Genomic DNA, 23,795 nt, shown 5'->3' on the forward strand with positions numbered 1-23,795 from the left:
GGTGATGTATTAGTGAAGTTGACCAGTTTAGTTAGAAAATCTTTTAAGTTATCTTAATTTCAAAGTTTATCTCTGCTTCATAGTATGAAGATGTATGATGGTGAATTCATGTAAACCAGAGAATTCTTTCACAATGGCAAAAAGTGAAAGCATTAGAGCTTCAATCCTCAATATATGCCTGAAGGAGAAAACTTGGGGATATTATGAATTATTTTCCCTGTATGCAGTACATTCCAGTATAAATGCAGAGCTCATCTCTAGTTGTAGCTGCTTGTGAAGTGTATTTTCTTCGTGTTTGCAGGATTTGGAAGAACAGATGGTGAAAGCTCTTCTAAATAAACTGCGTCCCAACCAGGGCTCTCTACAAACGTAAATCCTGGATGTAAAAACCACAAAGAATGCAGGAGCTTGTTAATGCTAACAACTTCTCTAGCCTTGCATTATTGTGTGTTGAAGTGATACCTTTTTGTATAGAAGTTTTAGAAGAAATCCCCATCAACTAAGGCTGTTCTGAGCATGAGGCCGGATCATACAGAAGGCATATGCTGGAGCAGCCAAGGGAAAATAAGCTGCAGCACACTGGGCTTTCACACAAATTGTGGAGAATTCAGCAGACTGTTCCACACTACCTTGGCTGGGAGGCTGAACAAAAGATGAGGTCATCACTCCTCAGGCTTAGCCTGGTCCACCCCAGGTAGCCTTCAGAAATGAAAAAGGAAATAAAAAAAACCCAGACCAAATCCAGCACCAGTGGCCTGAAGGGGGTCAGTCCTGTTTCTGTTGCTAATTTATTCCTTATACAGAAGCTGAGTCATCCCATGATAAAATCAGTTTCATTCCTGGAGTAGAGAGCTTCTTGTGCCAATCAAAATAAGGTGTATTTTATGCTGTATTTTTGTCATGGAGGCTCTGCTGGGAGCAGCATGTGATTTGGCACTTCTATGGGCTAATTTCAGTATGACTTTAGGGCTGTAATAAGTTTCAGTGTAAGTTCGTGAGTGTTCATCACTTGCAAAAATTAGATTATTTAATAAGGAACCCATGAATTTTAGGAGCTTAAGTTTAGACTCTTTCAAAAATTGTGTCTCAGTTTAACATGAAGCAAATCTTTGGACAGCCTTGGACTTGTGAAAAATGAATTTAGTAGTGAAGATGGATGGGGGGTTATTATATACTGCTCCAACCTTTCCTCGATCAGGTTTCTGTAAGACATGAAGGGGAAGTGGCAAAGGAGAGGCTGTACTCTGTAAACAGCATCTGTATCTTCTTTGGCCCAGTCCTCAAGGCTGGAGAAGTGTGATTTCATGGACTGTTTGCTGGCTCAGGTCACTCAGCACAGTGGTTAGGTAGGCAGATTCAGGGATACTGAAATAACTTTCTAAGTAATCAGAAGATACTGACTGGTCTAGAAATAATCTGGAAAGTCCTAAAGGCAGATTTTTTTTCTGTAGTTGTTTTCCTTACTTTCATTGCATGCTGTATTGTGCATTTTTAATAGCAAAAGCACCTAGTGGAAGTCTGAGGTGGTTCAGATAATACTCATAATACAAACTTTCTTTTGAGGAGCCACACTGAGTAAATTATGAGCTCTGGCTATTTTTATGGGTAGCAATGTATCTTTGTTTTTCTCTAATAAACCTTGCTAACTAGGCTTTAAATAGTTTCAAATGTCTGTGGAATAAACCAGATTTCCTCAGACCTGATTAAATTGGGAGATAAACTAAAGTTGTAAGTTTTTATTCTCATTTCATGCAAATGCACTCAAACTTGTTTTTTGACTGTATATTTACAATATACACCGAGTGTGTCACTACTTGTTCATTGAGGGTATTGCATGAGCAGAGAGGAATATTGCAAATTACTTCTATAGTTATATGTACAGAAGGTGGAGGTTTCTGTAAAATAGCCATGAGTTCTATTCCTTGTGGAGTTCAGCTGGAATACCTGCCTTTGGTTACAAACGTCTGCCAATAGTGCTTCTTAGGTGCATATGGTGTTTTCAGATGAAAGTTAATTTTTGGCAACTGTGGTTTACAGTTACCTTCCCAGAGTGCTTGAACTACACTAAAAATCAGGGAATCTGCATCCATGTACCTGACTTTTTACTGGAATTCTCTTCCAGTGCTTGAAAATTTCAGTTCAGGGATAGACCATTGCAGTTTTCCTGCAAACCAGGTCAGTGTGAAGCCCTGTCAGATGATGGCATATGGGAGAGCTCATGCAGAGGGGGAGGATGTTTGTTCTGAGCCAAATATAGGGAGTTTGAGGGTTCCTAACAGATCTCCATTACTGGTATTTAGGCCAGCAAATATCAGGAACTTGGTGATTGTAGACAGATTCTTGCAGTAAACAAAACAGTTAAGAAATAGAGCAGCATTTTCTTACTTTTTTTGCATGGGCCTGATGGTTCATTCAGCAGAAACTGGAGTACTTGTCTGAAGTGTCCACTTCACATTAGCTTTCATCAGAAAAGGTGCTCCAGTCATTTCTCTAATCAGCAGTGGCAGCAGTACTCTCTGAGTACCAGCAGGAAAACGTGCCTGGACCATGAAAGAGCAAGAGAGCAGCAGCACATTCCCTGCTCTGCCAGCTGGAAACGTCTGCTTGGTTTGCTGCAGAGTTGCTCCCTCTCCCATGGGTTGGGTGAGGGACCTGACCCTCCTGGAGCTGCCCCAGGCTGAGGGAACATGCACAAAGGGTGAAAAGAGAGGGTTTGGATTTAGGGTGTGTGTTGGTGTGCTTGCCTGTGTGCCAGCCCCTCCCTGGAGCAGTGCAATCCTGTGTGCCCAAGGTTTTGAAGGCCCATCCTCACTGTGAGATAAAACCATGCATTCAGGGTGCTCATATGATGTTACTGGCTGGCACTGGAAACCTCATGCCAGCCACACTGAGAATGGTTCTGCAACTTTTTTTAAGGGTGTTTCCTCCTCTTGATTCCTGTAATAAAATATACACAAGCTCTTGCTCTTAGCACTGTAATGATCAAGTAATGCCTAAAGGATGCTGCAATGTGTTTGACCCCCTGATTTTGAGCACAATCACCACTTGGGGTAGAAGTTATGTAGTTCATGCAATCTTGTGTCATATTAGTTTATTATTAGTGCTGGGTGTGGCTACCGTACAGAGGGAGAATAGGACTTCATAATTTTGTTAGCTCAAAGGATGGGAAAAGTAAGGTTTTCATCTTAAAGCTAAACCAGAGAAGGTGTAAGAGACAACTGGTGAAGAAAATGAATAACTGGTGAAGGAGTGAGAGATGAAATAAGAGGACTGAAGAACTTGTATCTTCAGTCATTTTTCCACCCTTCTGTGAATATAAGGCTTGTGTTGCTTTTATTGCTTTCTAACAGTGCTGTTGGAGGATTAGCCTTTCAGCTTTGGTTCCGTTTCTTAATTTTCTTTAAATTTGGTCAATTTTCAGCTGTTTCTGACTTTGTCTGTGGAGTGCCTAAGGTTTACAATATAGTGGTCTCAGGGCTATCTGTGGCTCAGTAAAGTTTTCAGGAGTGTACTTTGAAATAATCCTTAGTTTCTCACATTTCTTAATTTGGGTTTTAGCCTGCAGTTGCTATGAATATCTTTCTGATCTTTTTCAATTTGAATCTCCTTGGCACTGATTCTTTCCACCCTTGCTCCCCCTTTCCTTCTTTCATCATTCATTCGTGTGGTTTTCTCTTTTATATTTTCATTTCCAGTCAGGCATGCATTCTAAAGTTACTTTACCTCTGGAATAAGAAATCTCATTATGCTTATATGGGATATTATCCTGTTTCAATTCACTTCTATGTAACTTGTCCTAGACTTGCATGGTGTCTGATATCATGGCATAAGATTATTTCTTGCAGTGTTTAGCTTATTGGGTGTAAGGCTCATCTAGTCTCAAGCCATTATTCAATAAAGTACCTGTATTTTTTTTATGTCCGTCTGCTTCTGCTGTAGCACATCAGAAGCAGACAGCTTTGTGGTAAACAATGATGTAGAACAGTAGCTGGAAAACACTCCTGGATATTCTTTACTGCTTCCTGCACCAGAATTTCAAGCTCTGCTAGGTCCTCAGAAGCGTGATGTTAATTTGACGTGCTCAGATTTGGGAGCCTCTGAGGCCTGAAAAAATATTTGTTCTTCCATACCTCAGATATGATTTTTGTTGGGTAATAATGTTGACCAGTAACATTGAATTAGTTGGGGAAAATGTAGCTTCTGCTCTGATGCTGTTGGGGAAAAAAGGGTTTATTTGTAAGCAGAATGATTCCCGTTGCACGTCGTGCAGCAGAGCTTGAGCCCTCACTGCCTCCGCTGGAGTGTGGAGGGAAGCCTGCCCAGAGCCAGGGTGGGCTGGTGTGGGAGGAAGCCAGTGTGGTTGTTTACAGTGGGAAAGTTGGAAGGATTGGGATTGCAGTTTCCTAATTGGAAACACAAAGCCTGTGGGTTTTTCCTGTGGAATTCCATGCACACATGGAATTCCATGCAGCTGTAGTGGGCCCGTGCTGGTGGTGCCAAGGAGCTGCTGGGAACTGAGCCAAAGCTGCAGATGGACACCGGACACACCTTGGGGTAACTGCAGGAAAGTCCCTTTTTTCACAGAGGAAAGACAAACCTGGGCCATAGATTTGGCACCATGGGGCTGGCTGGAATTGCTTTGGTGTTTGAAGAATTATTCTGCATTTTTAAACATGTGCCAGGGTGTTCAGCAGGTGGTTTTAAGACTGGAAGTGTGGTTTGCACTACAAGACTGTTGAAGGGGATATTCACCTGGCTGATGCCCATCACTGCACTAGGCTTATTCTTTTCATCACTTGGAAGTCATGAAAAAAGAGAGAGCTAATTACTATATTGGCAAAGTTTTCTTTTGTACTGTTCAGAAACTCGCACTCTACTATGTGATCATGATGTAAAAAATGTATATGTTACCAAGAACAAAACCCCTAAAACCTCAGTAAACCAATATTCAAGGAAACATGTTTTGTCTAACTGTCCTGACCAGTAATATCTACCACAAAAGCTAAATAATGAGCCCCAGTAACGATGGGGTTTTGTGATCTGAAAACTCAGGCATTGGGACCAAGGCTGTGGGATAAATTTATATTTGCTTAGAAAATTTGGGTTAACTGGAGAATTTTCAAGTTCTGAAAACCGTTTCTAAAGTAAAATTTTGACAAGTCCTTTACAGTTCACTAAGCAGAACTCATGTCTGTTGGGGTTATATTGACAGAGATAAGCTTCCTTGTATTAAGTTATTTAAAATGCTCAAAACAGTTTTGCTTTAAGATGTCAATAAAAGCTATTTCCCACTTTGCTGGAAGGAAGTAGGGGAAAAACAATTTTGTCTTTAGAAGTATAGAATCACAAAATACTGAGTTGGAAGTACCATTTTCCAATCTCTGCAGTGGCTTTCAGGATGTTGTCTCTTGGTTCTCTGAAATTTATAGTTAATATTTGTATCCTAAGAATTCTGTCTCTGTAAAAACGAAATTTCAAAAGCACACATGTAATGCTCATGTACATCTAAAGTACAGATCTGAATTTTGCTGCATTTATGTTGTACCTAAATGTACACAGCACTCAGGGTGTTACAGGGCTCACATTTCTTGATGGCTGATAGCAAAATACAGTGGAAGAAAGAAAAGAGACCAGCTCAGCAAAGCACTTGAATAAATTGCTAGGTGAAAAGGGTGTGAAATGCTCTCAGGGCTTCAAGGCAATTAGTTTCCTGGCTGAAGTTATACACAGGGTTCATCAGTTTGGAGATAGCCCTAATGTCGTTACTATTGAAAAGTTTAAGCTTTTAACACAGCAACTAAAGTGTTTACTTCCAATGGTCCCTGTTTTCAGTGTAGTTACCAAATAATGCATGTCTCTGTGAAAGTTATCATAGCAATCTGATATTTTCAGTAGAGTGTCTTTTTGGACTGGCTCTGCTGTATAGATTTGTTCCACTGCTTTCAAATTTAGCAAAATGTTCTTCATATTTCTGTATAAAATGTCAGGTATTAATTTTGAAACCTGAAAGGTTTAGCAGTATTCCAGATTTCCACCTTACTTCACATTTTCACCTTCATTCTGAATATGTAGTCACTACATTTTTGACAATACATATTGCATTTCATTTTCCAAGCAGTGTTTTATTGGATTAAGTCAGATAGAAGGAATAGCTTCACATTTATCATGAGTGACTTGCACATTCAGTCAAACACTGTGTGATATTGAGTAGTTTAAATCTCCAGTGTATAAACTGTAAATTAACATTAAAGGCCTCTCTTAACATTCATTACTCTGTTTAAACAGTCATGCAGAATTACTAGTTGTCAGTAATTTTTTCTTGAATACAAATATGTAATTTGTTCTAACATTGCTGTAACTCTCTTGAGCTGTGTGTCATGAAGAGTATTATAAAATAAGGAAATGGTGAGTGTAATGGACAATTGAGACTCTTACTGCCATTTAGCAGAAGCTTCAGGTTTGCTTGCAGCTCATATTGCTAATTTTCCTAAAAGCCAATGATACTTCAGTTGCTGAACATGATCCCAGATGATAAATACTCTTCCTGCTGGGACCACAGATTCATCTTCTCTGGTAGTCTTAGCATAAAAATCTGACCTGTGAAGATGTGAAGTATGATTTGTCTGTCATAAGGGATGACTTTCTTTACCAAGTAAGTACCCTTTAAGGCATAGGAGTAGAACAGTGTGAAAAGTATTTGTTGCAGACTTTTTTATAAATTGAGAATTTCAGAACTCTCCATTTATCATTGTACAAATGATAAATGTCCAGGTGAGAAACCTGGACATAGGCACAATAAATAAATCAGGAATTCCCCTGTACAGTATGCTGCAGGATACATCTAAGAACAAAACTATTGAAGAGCTTGTCATTACCAGTTCATGTCGCAGTTGTGAAAAACAGCTTTGCATCTTCATTATACTGTAGCACTTCATTGATTTCCAATGTAATCTAAGGACTGGAATCCATGCTTCCTGAGAAATTTAGTAAACCTGGTGAGAAGCCCTCAATACTTCCAAAGACTTAAGCCAGAAGCTGTCTTCTGAGGTCAGGATGGTGTTAGCACCTACCCCAAGAGCTTCTTGCTGTGTTACCACATCTTCACTCTGCTGCTTCTCTTTGTCTGCTTGCTTCTCCTTTCTCTGTTCTCTGCTGTATCCCAGTACTTGGCCATGAAACCTTCCCTCCTTACCTATTCTCCATCCCTTCTTGCAAGCTGCTGCACATCTTTTCCCAGCCCATGCAGCTAAACAAAGCAAAGCACAGAGCTGGAAATTCAGTAGTTCTTCCAAGAACTTATCATACCTGAATATTATTTGTTTTAAACCACATGGGGATTGAAGATCCTTGATTAGGGTTTAGGACAAAGTAAAATGTCAGTTTAAGCTTCTGATCTTTTGAAACAGCACATACAACTCCACTGAGATCAAATTTATGGTTAAAATTTCTGTTCTGGAGTCACATATAACCAGAAATTAATTACACTGGAAAAGAATGACTAAAACTTGATTATATTTATATTTTAGATTTTACTTGTGGTGAAATTAAGACCTATTCATCTTTAGGACTATTTATAGAGACAGTTTGATTTTTATTCTTCCAGATCACAAATTTCTTCTTGCCCATTGTCTTTATATACTAAGAATGATCTTCCTTAGAAACTCCCGATGTTTTGACTTTCTTAGTAGGAACATCATCATGCATGGCTAGTTGAAACTTCTGTGAGGAAAGGCACATGCTCTAACAACAGAAGCCTGGCTCTATCCCTGGTTTGGCACTGCTTAGCTGCTGTGTGCCAAAGCTGGTCTGTACTAATGCTTGATAGTGCATGACAGCCAGCTTTATGTATGGCTGAGTGGTTGGTGGTTATCCATTGACTGTGTTTATGAAGAACAATGAACACTTTGATACCTCTCTCTAACCACCACAGTCCTCATTTCTAGTGTAACATGGAGTGCCCAACATGGGTAGACAGACAACTTTATCCTTGGAACAGGCAGTCAGAAGATATAACTGTATTGCAGAAATATTTAATTAGAAGCAACTCTTCTTAAAGAATAATAAAAGAGAAACATTTGAGTTCTTAAATCAAGGTATATGTTTAGAATGATCTTTCAAAACAAGAAAACCTTGCCCCCCGTTTAAGCTTTGTGTGTTAGCAAGCTGTAAAGACAAATGCCTTGTGGAATAACTGCTGATTTTAAGTAGTGGTTGTGCTCATTCAGTGCTGCCAGGAAAGGTGTTTGTTGCTAATTTCATACCACCTCCATGTCTCCTACTATCTGTGTTCAGTTTGTGGCAGCCTAGTGAAACCCTCTGTGGACCAGGCTATAAGGTGCATTTAGAAAGCAAATAATTGGCTGGATGGCAGGGAAAGTCTATATTGTGAGCATGAAGGAGCTTTAGCTATCAAGACTGAGGCACCGCAAAGCATGTTTTAAGCATTTTCAGATCACATAGTCCTTGGACAAGGAATCTTCTGCTTCTTCCTTATAAATGTAATATCTACTGAGCAGTTATGTGTGGATCTTGTCAGGACCAGCTGTAGAAAAGAGCTGTCATCATGTGACCATGAATGTTAAGAAGCTATTTCTCTCAACTTCAGCTTACTGAAAACTAAGCGATATTCAAAGGCCTGTGTACATGTGAGGGGCACAGGACAGGCAAGTGCTGAGACAAAACATTACTGTAATGGATTTACAGACAGTGGGCTGGTACTGCCCCATGTCTTTATATTAAAATCTCCTACAGTCATAAAACCTGTATATGGTTGTAGATATATGGATATGATAGGGAACTCCCTTCCTGGGAGAAGCAGGCATTTAGTTGCTGAAATCTAAATTTTTTTTTTATTTTTGGGCTTAGTATGTTTTTTTCTGACCTCTTGTTCACATAACAGAATCTTGTTTCTTTGTTTTAGTCTTCTTTCTTGTGATTAACATTACACTGCTCATGCCAATGAATTCTTCTGGGGTTGAAGCTGGAGTTTGTATCCTCCTAATCCTAGATCTCCTTCCTGAATGTCTTCCTTGCCTGTAATGTGAATGGAGCCAGTGCTGTCCTGTGCTGGCACTGGTATGTGAGCAGATGATTCATAGTTTTCGGTCAACTCATCATTATTGATGATATAAACTGTGTCACCATCCTTCAGTGGATCCTGCATTCAAACAAAGAAAAAGATCTGTGGAAGAGGGACTCTTGAGGGAGACTTTTGTTCAAGCTTAAATGCGTAACAACTCTAATGCAATTTCACTTTTATTTCATCACTTGCTTATTTTCTTGGGTGTTCATTACTATCTTGTTGATTAAAGCCAGTAGTTGCTTACCATGTTTTGCTCCCAAGCAGTGTTGAGAAACATAACCTACCCTTTAGATGTTTTAGATAATTTCAGTGCTTAAATATTGCTCATGGGTAGCCAATACTTTCAGCATCTAGATGAATTAGTGGCTCTTCATGAAAATGTACCTTGTTGTCTTCTTCACAAGTGAAGAAATGATGTAATTCTTAGCATTATAAGTAGAAAGTTTTAGAAAAGGGACTGTACTGAAGTGTTCAGTGTAAAGTGGCAGGTTTTGGCTGACACCTTGAACACGATTAACCAAGCTGGGTACTTACCCCATATGCACTGGGGCTGGTCAGAAGCCTGGCAATTGGGTTGCACCATTCAGGCAACGTTGATGTCAGAGGTGGCCCAGTGTGGGTTAAGAGAGGCTTTAGGTATCTGTGGGGTTTGTTAAAGGATCTTTGCAATAGAGATACTGGTGGAAACATGCTACACTATTACTAAGAATTTAATTTTAAAGCATAAGAAAATAATCTAATTAAATGGAATATAGAAAATACTGTCTCTTTACCTCCCACCCCCCCATTACTGCATACATTCACCTGTCATCAGTCTTGTCTAATGTTTTTCAGTAACAGAAAAAAAACGCAACCTAAAAACTCCCCCCAAACCATTTGATGCTTCAAAACCTGTCTTGAAAGGGTGCCAGAATGGCTGAAGGGAATAACATAATGTGCTAGGAGCTGAAATACAGGAAATGTATATCAGATTGTCTCCTGATCAGATTGCATAAGAAATCACACTTGGAGCAAGACATAGCAAGATGTAAACAGGACAATTTAAGATGCCATTCTATCAGCTAATTTATAAGAATAGTAGTGAACATTTTCTTAAACACATATATTTAGCCTTTTAGAAAATCGATGCATTTCTTCAATAGACAAAGCACATTTTATCAAACATTAAATTCTTTTTTCACTGGAAGTGTATGTAAGTTGTTCTCTGTGATACTTTTCTTCAGCATTCAATGCATTTCTTTTCCTTCATACATCAACTCTTTATATAAAATGATGTAAGTTAGGAACAGGCTTTATGCTATTGTCTCACACCTGTCTTTCCAGTCTTTTCATCCAGAAGTGTTTTATTGAGATAAAAGGAAAAACCTGCTCATCTTGAGCAATTACATCATCTGTGTATCTGTCAATAATAACTCTCCCGTGACTCCTTCAAGCTGACTTATTTTCTCTGCCACTTTTACTAGCAAAGTAATTTTCAGTGTTCTTTGGGAAGCAGATCTGTCAGCTATTTTTACTGCTAGGCAAAATTTACTTTATTGATTTGTCGTCCCGTTTTCTCTCCCCTGCTCCTTTCTCTTGCTTTCTTGGTTGTGCCATCTTCCCCAATCTTTCTCCCTGACTCCTTAAACAAGAAAGGAACAAACATAACAGTAATGATTCAGGTTCTTCAGCAATATTGTGGAAATACTGACGAAAGAACCCCGAGTCTTGGGCCTATCCACACCAGTGCCCCATTTATTTCATTGTTGGCTGTTTATGGTATCACTGCTTTACACACAAAGTACAAATTCTTTATTGTGAAGAAGTGTAAAATATGCTTCTGATCACAGTTAAAAATTGAAAGACTAAATAACTTGCTGTGTCCTATATGTTACAGACATGGAAATTGTTCTGTAGCGGTGTTTGTATGCGCACATTTTGTATTTATTTTTACAAATTAAGCTGCATCTGTCAGAAGATTGGGTGATTTCCTCATCCAAGGTCATATACTGAGTTTGTGTGAAAAATTAATTGAGTCTACTTCAGAAAAGATGGTGAGATCTTAATATAAATTCTTATCAGAACCATGATCAAGGTGAGACTCTCATGAGATCTAATTGTGTATGGAAAGTTCAGATTTGTCTCCTTTCTGTTTGAGTAAAATCAAGCCAAACAATCTTTTCTGATCCATTACCAATTTTATCTGAAACCTCCAAACTGCCAGGCTGTTAAGAGCTATTATTAAAAAGCAAAGTATGAAAGCCATTAATTAGAGTTGCTCTGTTTTCAACACTTCAGAAAAACCTAATTAAAAGGCCAAAAATGGAAATACAAGACTAATTCTAGGTTTTTAATCTTTGGAAATATTTGCTTTGTTATTACAAACAACTTGAATTGTTTGAACTGAGTTGTCAGACTGAGCGTGAAAAATCCAAGCTTGTAAGGGAAGTTGCATTTGATTATACTGAGTTCTGTCTGCTCTGTTCTTTCATTCTCTTCCAGAATAAGTAATTGAAGATAAGTATTACTCTACCTTTCTTAATCCAGTGATGTCTGAGCTAGGCCTTACTTGTAAGCAGCCTTATGATTTCCTAATGGGCTTTTATCCCATTTTACTCTGTAAAAATGAGTCCTGTTTTTGCCCATGTTTGCACAGAGCCCTGACCACACAGAGTAGTAGGGGCTGTGTGCTGAAGCAGCCAATCTACCCAAACACCACAGTAATCTTCAGTCCCTTGAGCCACTACTGCTTTTAGCATAAACTTTTGTCTGGTGTGTTTAACTGGCTGGCAGTTATGTATGTGGATATTCTGAAGTTGAGTGATTACTCCATTTTGCAACAGGTTCTCTAAATCCCCTTCATTTTGCATTTTCTCTGACGCATTCATTGTATGTTGTCTGTGCTTCTGCTCTGAAGCCTCTGGAGATGCATTCTAAAGTGAATGCAATTTTCTTGTGCTTGTTGTGTTGATTCTGTAATAAATTATTTATCTTTGTTCCTTATTTAACTAGTTATCATTCAGCCCACTCAAGGAACTTAAATGGCACTGGCCTATTTTTCATTGTTTTAATAACCTATGCCATAAATGTTTCCTCTTTATTGTTGACACAGTTGCTTTATAGTATTACAGACATAATCGCATCATTTAGAGAAGCATAGAAGAGGAACAAAAATCTATGTGCAGTGCTGGAGTTTCAAAAGCATATCAGATGTGGATCCTATAGCATTTTAAGGCTGGCAAAAAGCCTTATCACACTCCAGCTACTCTGGTTGCATCTCCAGGGAGATGTAATTTAAATAGTTTAATAGAAAAAGGTAGATGTTGCACTAAGGCTGCTTTAAAAATTGGAAGAAACTAATTGCAAACCTCTTGGCGTAACTGTGAAATTACAGTCGGACCAAATTGATGCCTGCCCAACTCAGGAATGGGGAGAAGATAGCAGGGCAGCATTGCTTTGCACTTCAGCCCTCCCTGGGCAGGACAGCCCACCTGCACGTCTGCACCATGCAACAGCCTGTGTTAAAGAATGTTGTTAATATTGGAAAGGTGGCAACTTCTGAGTTGTGAAACTGGATTAAAGTTGCCAGTATAGGCAGATGGATAGAATTTTAATCCATATATAATGTAGGAGTGCTACCATGCCCTGCTTTTATAATCAAATACTCATTTTCCCATGGATCTCCTGGCTTCCCCTCTCAGTTCACACACTGTGGAAGATCAGACAGCTACAAGAGCTGAGCTGGGTAGTGCTGCAGACCTCCTGGCCTGGTATGGTGGAAGCTGTGGGACAGATAAACTCAAGGCAAGAACAAAAGTGAAGACATCATGTTTGGTCACTCTGACAAGAGAAGATGTAATGGGGACTTGATAACTGAAAAGGCTGTAGTGCAAAGGGAACAGAGGCAAAGGGATCCGAGTGGAAACTTTTGTACGGGTGTTAGAAAACTATGAATATTGGTGATTAGTGTAGTGAACTGGCTTTGCTTGCATGGCAGGGTCCGTGTAAAAATCACTACAACATACCCAGAAATGTTTACCCTGGTTTGCCTCATTGCTGTTTGACCATCCCTTTGCCCACACAGTTTCCATCTTGCCAGGCACAGTTCTCCCTTTCTGTCTCACTGACACCAGGCTCACTATCTGTTTCCTTGCTCCTGGTTCAGCTTCTGTCTATTTTGAGTTTGACTGATCTGATGTAGTCTTTGCTTGAAGAGCAATGTATTTAAAAATAATCTCACGAGGCTTTATCAGGAACCAAACCATGGAATTGTGATATATTTTTTTTATACATTGTCTGAAAAAAAGATTAGAGGGAGCTCTCCTCCTGGCTTTTGCAAGAGAGGATGCTGTACATGCTCTCATGTACCATGGAATTTGTAGAGGATGGGGAGTTACCGGTATAGGCTGGCTGAAAAATTGGGCAATGGTTACATTATATTAAATTGTTAGAATAACAGATGGGTGTTTGAAAAGTCCGTGAGATCTGCCGTGATTTAACATGTAAAGATAAATTAATCTGCACTGTGGAGAAAGCTGAGGAGAAATCACTAAATCTGTTATAAATTATATTTTAACTTCTAGTTGTTACTAGCAAATTCTGTTCTAGTTTTTTGTGAGTTTTTTAATCTTTTCAAGGAGCGGCTTAAAAAAAATTAAAAAGTCCTGCTACTGTTGTAACTTCAAATACTAAAAAACTGAGGATAAAGAAATAATACTGTAGCTGTGCAAAGTCAAATCATCAGGTCTCTTTTTAAAAAAGTTTCGCTCTGTCTTTGTCTTTCTCGTGTCTGAAAGAAGAGAGAGTAATGAAAATCAGTATTAGTAAAATCTGGTTCAGCATGTATTTACAGGAAAGTCTGACTTAAATTCCAGATCCAGATGTATTGTCAGACCTTAAGAATTAACTCTGTTTTTTTTTGCAGAATAGGGCTAAAAATTTGCTGCTTTAAACTTTCAAACTGGAAGCATTGCAGAGATGTGGGCAAAATGGAGGAAGTTGGTGGAACTGATCTTAGTCACATATTTTTATATATAAGAAGCTGCAGACTGGGAAGTGGTTTGTTCTCTTATATATGCTGAGTAAAATGTCTAGGGTGTTTGCAGACCAGAGTCTTAGTTGATAGCTCCTTGAGGCAGAGCAGAAAATTGAGACATCTTACTCAAGTTATTTGAAGTCTATTATATCCTGAATAGAACGCCTCCATGTAAGTAAAAATCAGAGACCTAAATGGAAACCTGCTTATATAATTGATGAGTGGTAATGCAGCTACTCTTGAAAATAGAAGGATAGGGAATGCAAAGTATGGAAGAATACTCCTGTAAGATTAAAAAAGAATATATGAAGAGACAAGTTAACATTAGAAAAAGGCTTGGAAGATGCAGACTATGTGAGGCAGATAAAGTGTAGAAGAAAAACCTTCCCTGCCATCAGTTGTGTAGTAACAAGAAAATGACTCTTCATCTGACAAAAAACCAGTAACTGTCCCTCAAAATAGCCTCCCAACCCTCCTCAAAAAAAACCTACTACCACCACCAAACAAATGAAAAATACCAAAAACTAACAACCAACTCAACAGCATTACCAGAGATGCATGAGTCAGCTACACACAGTGAGTAGGTAAGACTGTTGCACTACTCACATTGGTGTTCAGGATGTGCATGGGACTTTTCTGAAAAACGTGTATGATTTTAAGTTGACATCAGTGGTATCCCCTATTTTCAGACACCTTACAGCAGGGTATCAGGCAGACATCTAACCTGCCAGTCTCACCTTTTCATCAGTAAAGAGAAATGGCATAATCCAAGACTGTTAACTCTAGCATTCAGGATAAAACTAATTGGAACGAATTGAGATTAGGGTGAGTTTCTTTCCCTTTATTGACTGTAAAACAGTCTAAAGAATTAAATTAGACGTAGATGCCTAATAATTATCTAAAACTTGATGAAATGAATCTCACTTCAGAATATGAGAATATAGAATTCCTAAGGCAAAATATAAGAAATCAAACACAACACAAAGTCCTCCATACCAAGGAAATCAGGAGTATATAAAAGGCATCCATTTTTATAATTAGAAAATACTACATTAAATACATTTAGAAGAAAAAGAAAGATAAAAAGCATATAAATTTCTGTGTAATAAATATGGCACCAAAAACTAGCAAAAACTTGTTAAACAAGTTAACCCAACAAAAAATGTTAAGCTAGTGGAAACCTGAGTGAACATGGGATTCATAAAAAGAAATTTGACCTCAGAAAACTGAAAAGGATTTCCTGGCATGTTTTAAGACATAAAAATTTCTCAGGACATTCCAAAACTTCTCTGCCTGTAGCTTGGCAATAGGGTTTCTTTTCCTGCAGAAAAGGAACTTCTGCATATGGTACATTTAGCATGATTAAGAACAGGAGATACCATTGGTATGAGTAAGACAAATTATTGCATTAGAAAGGATGAGCACTGTTGTGACCTGGCTGTGCATAGACCCTTAAACCTTAGAAAGTCTCTGTTGCTAGCTGCCTCAGGTGAGATCACTTTGAAGCTCTTCACTTAAAGTGCAGCTTTTGTATAAAACACTTGAACCCTGGCACTGGCAGAGGGAACTAATTTAGAAGCACAGGCAAGTTAGCAGGGGTTTCTGCACTCTGTGCAAGATTGTTTCATGAGATTGTCCTTGGCATCGCCATCTGGCAGAGAAGTATTCCAGAAAGCAGATGTGTGAAGAATGAGGACTGGCAGCAGTTACACCCCTTGCTAATGACAGTTTAATACCAGTGGCACCACAAATCTAATGGTTTGCAGGGTGCAGGGAGAATAAACCTTAAAAATTAAATGCAGTGAAGCATAAGTACAAATCGTTTTTGATCAAGTGAATCACTTCAATATCAGAGGAGAATGGAGATGGTCTGATTCAAATAAAGTGAAAGCTTTCAGAAACCTTTCATCAATAAATTATGTCAGGTAAAATGAATCTGCACCAAGACAGCTCCTGGGGACAGCAGTGGTTGTAGTGTCCCTACCCTGTAACAGAAGAACCTTGGGACTAGGAGGATGGTGGAAGTAGAGGGTAACAAGAGAATAATGTGAGCAAGAGTTTCCAAACAAATGAGCATCATTTTGCTCAGACTAAAATACTGCAGTGAAAGCAAGGCAGGAAAATGGCTGCTAGAGCTTTGTGAGTAACAGCTGGAGTAATAGTCTTGCTACAGGCCTCTGGTGATGCAGATGGAGAGCTAAAGCCAATGCACCAGAATCATGTTCAAATAGAAAAATAATTATTTGGCATTTTTTCAGGAAGTCAGATGAGATATTTAATCAAATACATAAGATATAGCAGCACAATAATAGTTGAAATAGTTCACAGATCTGTGGAGAGGGTTTTTGGGAAATCTCCAGCTTGAGTCAAAGGATGCTCTCACAGTTTTAAAGGTACAACTCAAAAGGAAAATATGGTCTCTTATGAGAAAAATCCTGTAAAGAACTTCTTTTCTTGCAGAATTTAGTAGAAGGATGAGCAACAAATGTGGAAAAAGGCTTGGAGGAGCAATGTCTCTTATTCTGATGCTTGCTTGTTTCTGTAAAGATTCTAAAAAAAATAGGAACAAAAGTGATAATTTGCTATATATTTTTGAAAAGAAAATCTGTATAAAGACAATAGAATCTTTCTTCCTTTATCAGAAGACTGTGATATAAAGAATAAAACAAGAGATTGGTGTCATGTCAGAAAGGAACAGTAGCTCCAGGGAAAAGGAAAATTCTGAAAAAGCTTTTTGAGGGCTGTTTGGTACAGTAGTAAGGATAGACTGGAGTGCTACTCTCTTGGCCCAGTAGGAATGTACAAACAACTTGTAATCAGGCATGTGTGTGTCCCTATGGAATGTAAAAACAGGATACCAACATGACCTGTGCTGGGTGAAACCCTTGAGCGAGCTGACAGCTCCTGCATAACATACAGTGTAGTCATGGCATTGCTTTTTTGTGTGATTGTGAGAAACCACACTCATTCCAGATATGGAAGTAGATTCGAAAGCTGTGTGGCAAGATCAGGACATGGTTTAGCATTTTGCAGAAGTGTATTTTACTCAGTAGCATGTTTTACTACTGGCCAGATTGGTAATGAGGAAGAGGTGCTGAGACTGGCTTAAAATAAGCAGTCCTTACATCTCGCTGAGCTGAGCTGCTGAGAGCAGAACAACCTTTGTGAAGTGTTGCTAATACAAAATCTGTTGGAAAGTCTATTTAGTTTAACACATCCTCTGAAAATCTCTACTCCTGTGAGCAGAATGGTCCAAAGTTTGCATTCAGATTCTCCAGAAACTTTTTCCAGTATGTAACCCATGTTATACACACAATTAGCTAGCTGGATGAAGTTGGCACTCTCTAATAGGTTTGTGAAGAAAGCACATTAAGAAGGGGAGGGCTCAGTGTTGAAGATGTGAAGACACATTGCCCAGGAATAGGGTCTGCTGTGATCCAAAGAAAGCAGCCTTCTGGCAAGCCAGATCTTTGCTTGTTGTAAGGATATTTTAAAACAGAGAAAGACCCATTAGAAAGCCCTCACAAATAATGTTCCCTAAGAGGTATGAAAATTCTAGTACAAAGAATAATTGAGGATAATTAATTATGGCACATATCTAAGAAAAAAAGGTTAGTGAACATGGAAAGACATATGAGGTATTTATTCTAATATTAATTTAAAATTCTGAACAGGTAAACCAGAATACTTTGTTTATGAACAGTGGCAGATTAAAATAACAGAACAGAGGATACATATTAAGAGATCAAACAGCCTTTTGATCAGCAGAGCAGCTTATCAAATATAAATCAGTGACAGGAAAAGCAAACACTAGATCTTCACTCAGGATGGCTCATCTCCCTTCTCCTGTCCCTACACCAGTTCTGGAGCAAGACAGGGAGGGCCTGAGGCTTTCTTGAGAGGCACGAGAGGCTTTCCTGTGAGCCTGTGAACACTGGCCAACTCAGTGGGGACAGTGAGATGTGATGGACAAAGCTGGAGAGACATGGGGCAGGATGTGGGTGGGAGCAAGACAGATTTTTGCAAATGTGACAGGTGACTTCTGTGGTTGGCATCACTCCCTTCTGTTCACTGCCAGCACACTGCACACACACACACACACCAGTGCTGCCCCTGACACAAACGCAGACAGAGGTGGGGAAAAGTACAGTACAGCATGAATGAGCATGAGGTTTTCTTATTCTGTGTTTTGTTACAGAGGGAGAGGTCACTGGGATTTCACTCATGAGCTGCTCATAATACAAAAGCCAGCAATATTGTGCATAAGCAGGTGTAACTATTCTATAAATATGGTTTGGTTAAAAACCACATTTATTGAGATTGCTGTTTTTCTTTCCCATCTTTGACAAGTCCTGTGCTAACTCCTAATGCTGAGTGGATACCAAAGCCTAGTCTTTTTTTTTTTTTTTTTTTTTTTTGTATGGTCAGATTGTTGGTTGGTAGCTGCTGCTGGATTGGATCACAACATTTAGATAGCTAAACTCATTTATCTGTTTTTCCCATGAGAGAGCACAAGATGGAATTTGGTCACTTGAGGACACTTGACACCTTGGGGTTCTGACAGAATTTTGTTGTTTGTAGAGGGAACTTCCTTCTTGAGCAGTGCAGCACATTTTTATCACTACAGCCTGCTGTGGAAGGGAAACATGGTCCCTTCTTCTCTGCTTCAGTGCTAAGGATTTATCTTAGCTGCCTTGTTTGCTTTGGCTTCCCAAAACGCCTATGACTGGGACCTGCCTGTGACTTCGAAGCCTAAGAGAGGATCATGGATAGCCAGGTCCTATAAATAATTGATCTTCTGTAATGGTGTGGCCAGAGCTAACTCAGTAACAACCTGAGCATTCCAGGGCAGGGAACGGAAGATCAAGGGAAGAACTGAAGTCTTGTTGGGACCAAGTGGAAGAGCTTTGAGCAGCTCCAGCTCTGACAAGCCTTCAGCTTTCTCTGTGTGTTAGAGCAGTGGATGAGACTCTGTGTGTGAACTACAAAAGTCCTGTGAGGTGATTGGAAGTGAAAAATCTGAATATAGTGTATACTGATATTTGATTTGTTCTTCAAATGTGTGGTCTAAGGGCTGAGTTGTTTGTGGGGAACTGTAATAAATGCTTGTCCAGAGCTTTGCCATTAAGACTCACAGGCAAGGCATTCCTTGGCATATCCACCAGTGACTGAGGTCATGGAGTCCTCCAAGCTCCTGCCAAAATGAGGGGCAGCACTGCCAGAGACACCTGACTTAGCAAGGCTTTCCAGTGCTCTGGTATGGCCCACTACATCTGGATTTGTCTTGCTAATTAATAATCCAACCCGGGGGTCACTTATTCCGTATTAAGAGAATGGTAACTCCTAATAATTTTTAAAATAAAAATCCACAATGGCACCTTAAAAAAAAAAGGCAAAAAAATTCCAAACACACCACCACCCTCTCCACCCCAAAATAGAAACTTCAGCCTGCCAAAAAAACCTGTTGAGAGTGTGGAAACTTAAAACACATTGCTAAGCTCACTGGGTATCTTAGCAGTAGCAGTCATATTTTTGAGTACTTAATGATTTTTATGTAACTCTGCAGTATAGAAATTGCTGGCATCAAGGTACATCCTTAGAAGATGCAAAGTTGTCCCAGGAAATGAGCTGCTTGGAAAGTTCAAGCCAGATCCTTAAAACAAAAAGGGGAAGAGCAAAGGCTCAAATAAAAGTTTTGGTTTTGTCAGAATTGGAAATTGCTGCTTTCACTAGAAATTATTTACATTTTCAAGAAATTTTAGAGTAGACTTCATTTATATATATAACACAGTTTACAGTGAAATCTGGGGACCAAGTATAAAATAGGTTTAATATTATAAATTGTCAAAAACTATACTGGGTTGCCTTTTTTATTAGTGAATTATAACTAGTTTAAAATTACATAATAGAAATTCTAAAAGTAAATTTTCTGGTGTATGTTTGGTTCTAGAAACCTCCAACCTCTGTAATATAACCATTGCTCCTTTAGGTTGTTTGTAGAATTTTTTTCCTGTGTCTTTTAAGGAAGAAGAGAACTGTAACACAGGAACAATAACATGTATTTTACCTACATATAAAGCTGTTCAGAATGTTTTTATAGAAAATAGATCTTTCCAGACCAATCTGATTTTATCCTGAGATGAAATTTCAAGTCTGATAAAAATGACTTGCATTTAATGAGCTTTGTTAAGGCATTTGGAAAAGCATGATGATAAATTCTCTCTCTACAGTATCAATAAGACAGAATTGAATTGGTTAAGAATTGACTGGTTGATGGATTTTTAGATAGTATTTGCCAGTGAAGAGCTGCCATGAATTGGTGAATGTTGCAATGCTGGTTTGAGAGAGGTCAATGGAAAATTTAATATTCAGTAATTTCACCACTACGAAGTTGCTCATGGAAGAACATGTGGATGATGCAGACAAAATCTTGGTAAGGACAGAACAGTAATGTAACCATACCTCGACTGCTTGGCAAGCTGTTCTCATACAAATGTTTCTTGTAATTGCATTCCTGAAAAAAAACCCACTCATTCTTCTGAAAAATACCAAAAATAAATGAAAAAGAAAAATAGTGACTTAATGAACTTTTCAAGTACCTTTTCATGAAAAACATGCAACATGATAGTGGAATGTATATTTAAAAAGATTAATTCAGGCAATGAACTAAATCTGTGATAAAAGATGCAAGTGGCTACTCAGTGGTAAACATTCCTAAGGGAAGTAATGATATGTTCATTGCTGGTATTTTCTGATCAGGAATGGATACCTTCCTGACACCTGGTATTCTTTTGCATGCACAAATTTCTGAAATCAATACACGATGAAAATTGTGTCTCTGATGGCCAGGAATTCAGACTCGATAATGTAAAAGACCATGTGCAGCCTAAAATTCAGGCTTTATTAGTTTAATTAACACCTTTAGAAAGTATTTGTTGCTAGGAAAGCCACAGCAGTACTTGTTCAAGTTCATTCCCTCTGCTAAGTTAGTTGATTTATATCTGAAGAAATATACAGTCTTCAAATGACACTTTTTTGGGAGGTTCCTAATTGTCCTGGGTTATGTCTGTGTGACTACTTTTGCTAAACCCTATCTAGTTACTTAGCTCTGCTTCATTTATCTTGCTAGAATTTTGTAGGAGCACATCATTTTAACTCCTCTTTGTTCTCCAGAAGTGGAATAAGTACTGCATTGTCTTTGTGTGTGAACCTGTAGTTCTTCAAAGAATTTTACAGTCCTGTATTGGCTTTGTACTCAGTTATAATTATTAGTTTGAAGTTTGTCAACAAAGCAACACTTAACTAATTTAGCATATTGAGAAAAATGCTTTGTGCCATGTACTTAGATTTGAATTAGCTTTTTTGTTCTTGTTGTTAAACTCCTATCTCTGACATATAAGAATACAATTACAGTAATAGACTATTCTCTTATTCTGGAAAAAAATCTCGGAACTCCATTGTAGATCTTGTGGAAATTGACACCAGTTCAAATATTCCTCTATTTCTACAGAGCTGTTGTTAGCAAGGTGCAAAGGGAAAACACCATCTCAGCCAGAACATGATTAGTGATAAATGGCTTTCAGGGGCTCAGGTGTTTATTTTACTGCAGATGTTGAACAAAATGGGTGTCCCTGGCAATAGATACCTTCAGTCCTGTCACAGAAGGTGACTTAAAGCCCAGTTAAGTAGACTCAGTCTCCATGAACATCATGTTGACAAATGTTTTCCTGGTGAACAGCAGTGAAACTACCAGGCAGCGGCAGTATCTACAGTAAGTAGTTTTGTGTGTGCCCCTGGATAGCTGGGCCCATCCCCTCTGCATGCTGTGACTTTCTTCACTCCTGTGCTCTCCAGTTCCTATCCTGGTGTTTTGCATAGTCTCTGCTTCTCCTGGACAAGGACTGCTTTTCCCTCCTTTCTGCCTGGCCAGTGGTGCCACTCCCCCTGCTCCCCAAGGAGCTGGAGCAAACCTGTGTGCCCAGCTGTGGATGTCTGGACCTTGGAGTGCAGCAGTGAAGGAGGGAGCTGGGCTGGGGCAGGGTGTTCCCAGTCCCCCTGCCTGTGACAGTTTCTCTCCCAGGGGCAGATGCTTCTCTTCTGGGGAGTTAAGTGAACTCCAGCACAGAGATACCGCTACGGTCTCCAGGAGTCTGATCAGCTTCTGGCCACAAGCCTTAATAATGTGGCAGTAGCTGATGAATAATCATTTATGAGTGTCAATGTCATGAAATATTTAAATAAGGTTGCCTCTCTTCCTCAGCCCACAGAAATACCCTACAGGGTCAATTTCCTCTCATTCATTTGGATCATTGGCATTACCATGGTCTAGATAAGACACCTTTACTTAAAAACATGTATTTTTCCCTCTGTAGCTAATTGTTTTCCAGAGCACCGTTGGAGCAGCTCTGTGGTATTTCTGGTTTATACACATCTAGATAGTAGACAAGAGCTCTCTTGTCTATAGTCTGGAGGTGTATATGCCAAATAATTTAGGAAGTCTGGCCTGTCCTAAGTTATTATTTTATGTATCTGTGCTTGATAGAGGGTGTTGTTCCAGATTTTTTCATAGTAGTTCTTGGTCTACCCTCAGGAAAGCTGTTTGATCAGTGAGGCATTTGAACTAAATTTCTGCAAGACATTAGATTATCATTTATAATAGAAATATCTTTGATTTCTCAGTAGGAAATAATTCTGGGCTTAGATGCCTGACAGTTCAGTGAAAGAATTTTTCCAAGGGCTTTTTCATTCAGTTGAAAGCTGATTTTTCAGTTGAAAAAAATTTGACCATCACATTTAATACAGCTTTGTCTGACTTATGATAGTAGTCAAGGACAGATTTGTAAGTATTTTGGATTGAGGATGGCCATGTATGTCTGACCCCAGTACTAAACAAAGTCTTTGAACCACTCTTGAAGGCAAAGGATAGTTCAAGGACACGGAGTTACGTGGAAAATTGGATAAAATGCAATGTGTTTTTAACAAAAGCCAATTGTGTCAGATTAGACCAGTATCTGTCTTTGATAAGACCTGTTTGCCTAGACAAGGTTGAAGTAGCAAATCAAATCTATATATGTAGTTTTAAGTAAGGCACATAAGGTATGTTGCCTCATGGGACATTATTATCTGAGGGAGACAAAAGGGAATAGTATGCATTTAAAGACAGATAAGAAATTAATTTCCTGTTTAGCCGGCCTGGGCTATCTAATAAAGGGCATTTAGAAAGAGAAGAGAGAGTACATGGGGTGTGCCTCAGGACCAAGTCTTGGCAATCGAGGGCATTGGATCTGGTGGTGTAGCATGGTTGTCCTTTCCTGTGTTTGTGAATATCAGTTACTATAAAATATGCTATGCCCTCTCTGTATCATTCCCTCCTTGATTTTCTTATTTCTAGTTGTTTTTCCCAGTATCACGCTGATTGTCACTTACAGTAAAGCTCTCTGACACATGAGAAGTGCCTGAAACGTGCATGTTTCCTCTCCTGTCACTCTGGGGCACTGAGGCATTGTCCTGTGAACCTTCTCAGGTGAGCAAACTGAAAGGAGCCTGTCACACATGAAGTGGAATGAATTTAAGCTGCAGAAAGGTTTAATAGCAGAGCACTCTTTTGACCTCACAGTTTTGACAAAGAAACTCATATTGAGAGGCAAGCAGAAGACTTTTTATCCTGGAAGAAAAGATGACAGCAGATTATCTTTTATG

The 23,795-nt window shown here is 39.0% G+C and overlaps 2 protein-coding genes across 11 annotated transcripts in view; one reads left to right on the forward strand and one right to left on the reverse strand.

The window, feature by feature from the left end:
• LOC111933501 (uncharacterized) overlaps nucleotides 1-23,795 on the forward strand; it is a 72,187-nt gene that overhangs the window by 35,790 nt on the left and 12,602 nt on the right. For 2 of the 8 annotated variants that reach the window (XM_086844293.1, XM_086844295.1), the window contains one exon: nucleotides 12,763-14,611. The exons of 4 other annotated variants lie outside the window; for them this stretch is intronic. In XM_086844293.1, the coding sequence (XP_086700419.1) occupies nucleotides 12,763-12,931 (169 nt within the window). In that variant the 3' untranslated portion in view covers nucleotides 12,932-14,611. Of the gene's footprint in view, nucleotides 1-301; nucleotides 1,721-12,762; nucleotides 14,612-23,487; nucleotides 23,620-23,795 lie in introns of those variants that run through there. 2 more of the 8 variants (XR_002866749.2, XM_086844297.1) reach the window with 2 other exon arrangements.
• SLC9A9 (solute carrier family 9 member A9) overlaps nucleotides 6,102-23,795 on the reverse strand; it is a 188,977-nt gene continuing 171,283 nt past the window's right edge. For all 3 annotated transcript variants that reach the window (XM_086844288.1, XM_086844289.1, XM_086844290.1), the window contains 2 exons: nucleotides 9,617-9,722; nucleotides 6,102-9,157 (listed from right to left, as the gene is read on the reverse strand). In XM_086844288.1, coding sequence (XP_086700414.1) covers nucleotides 8,951-9,157; nucleotides 9,617-9,722 — 313 coding nt within the window. In that variant the 3' untranslated portion in view covers nucleotides 6,102-8,950. The remainder of the gene's footprint in view (nucleotides 9,158-9,616; nucleotides 9,723-23,795) is intronic.

This window comes from Cyanistes caeruleus, chromosome 10 (genome assembly GCF_971803275.1).
Source record: "Cyanistes caeruleus chromosome 10, bCyaCae1.hap1.1, whole genome shotgun sequence".
NCBI lineage: Eukaryota > Metazoa > Chordata > Aves > Passeriformes > Paridae > Cyanistes > Cyanistes caeruleus.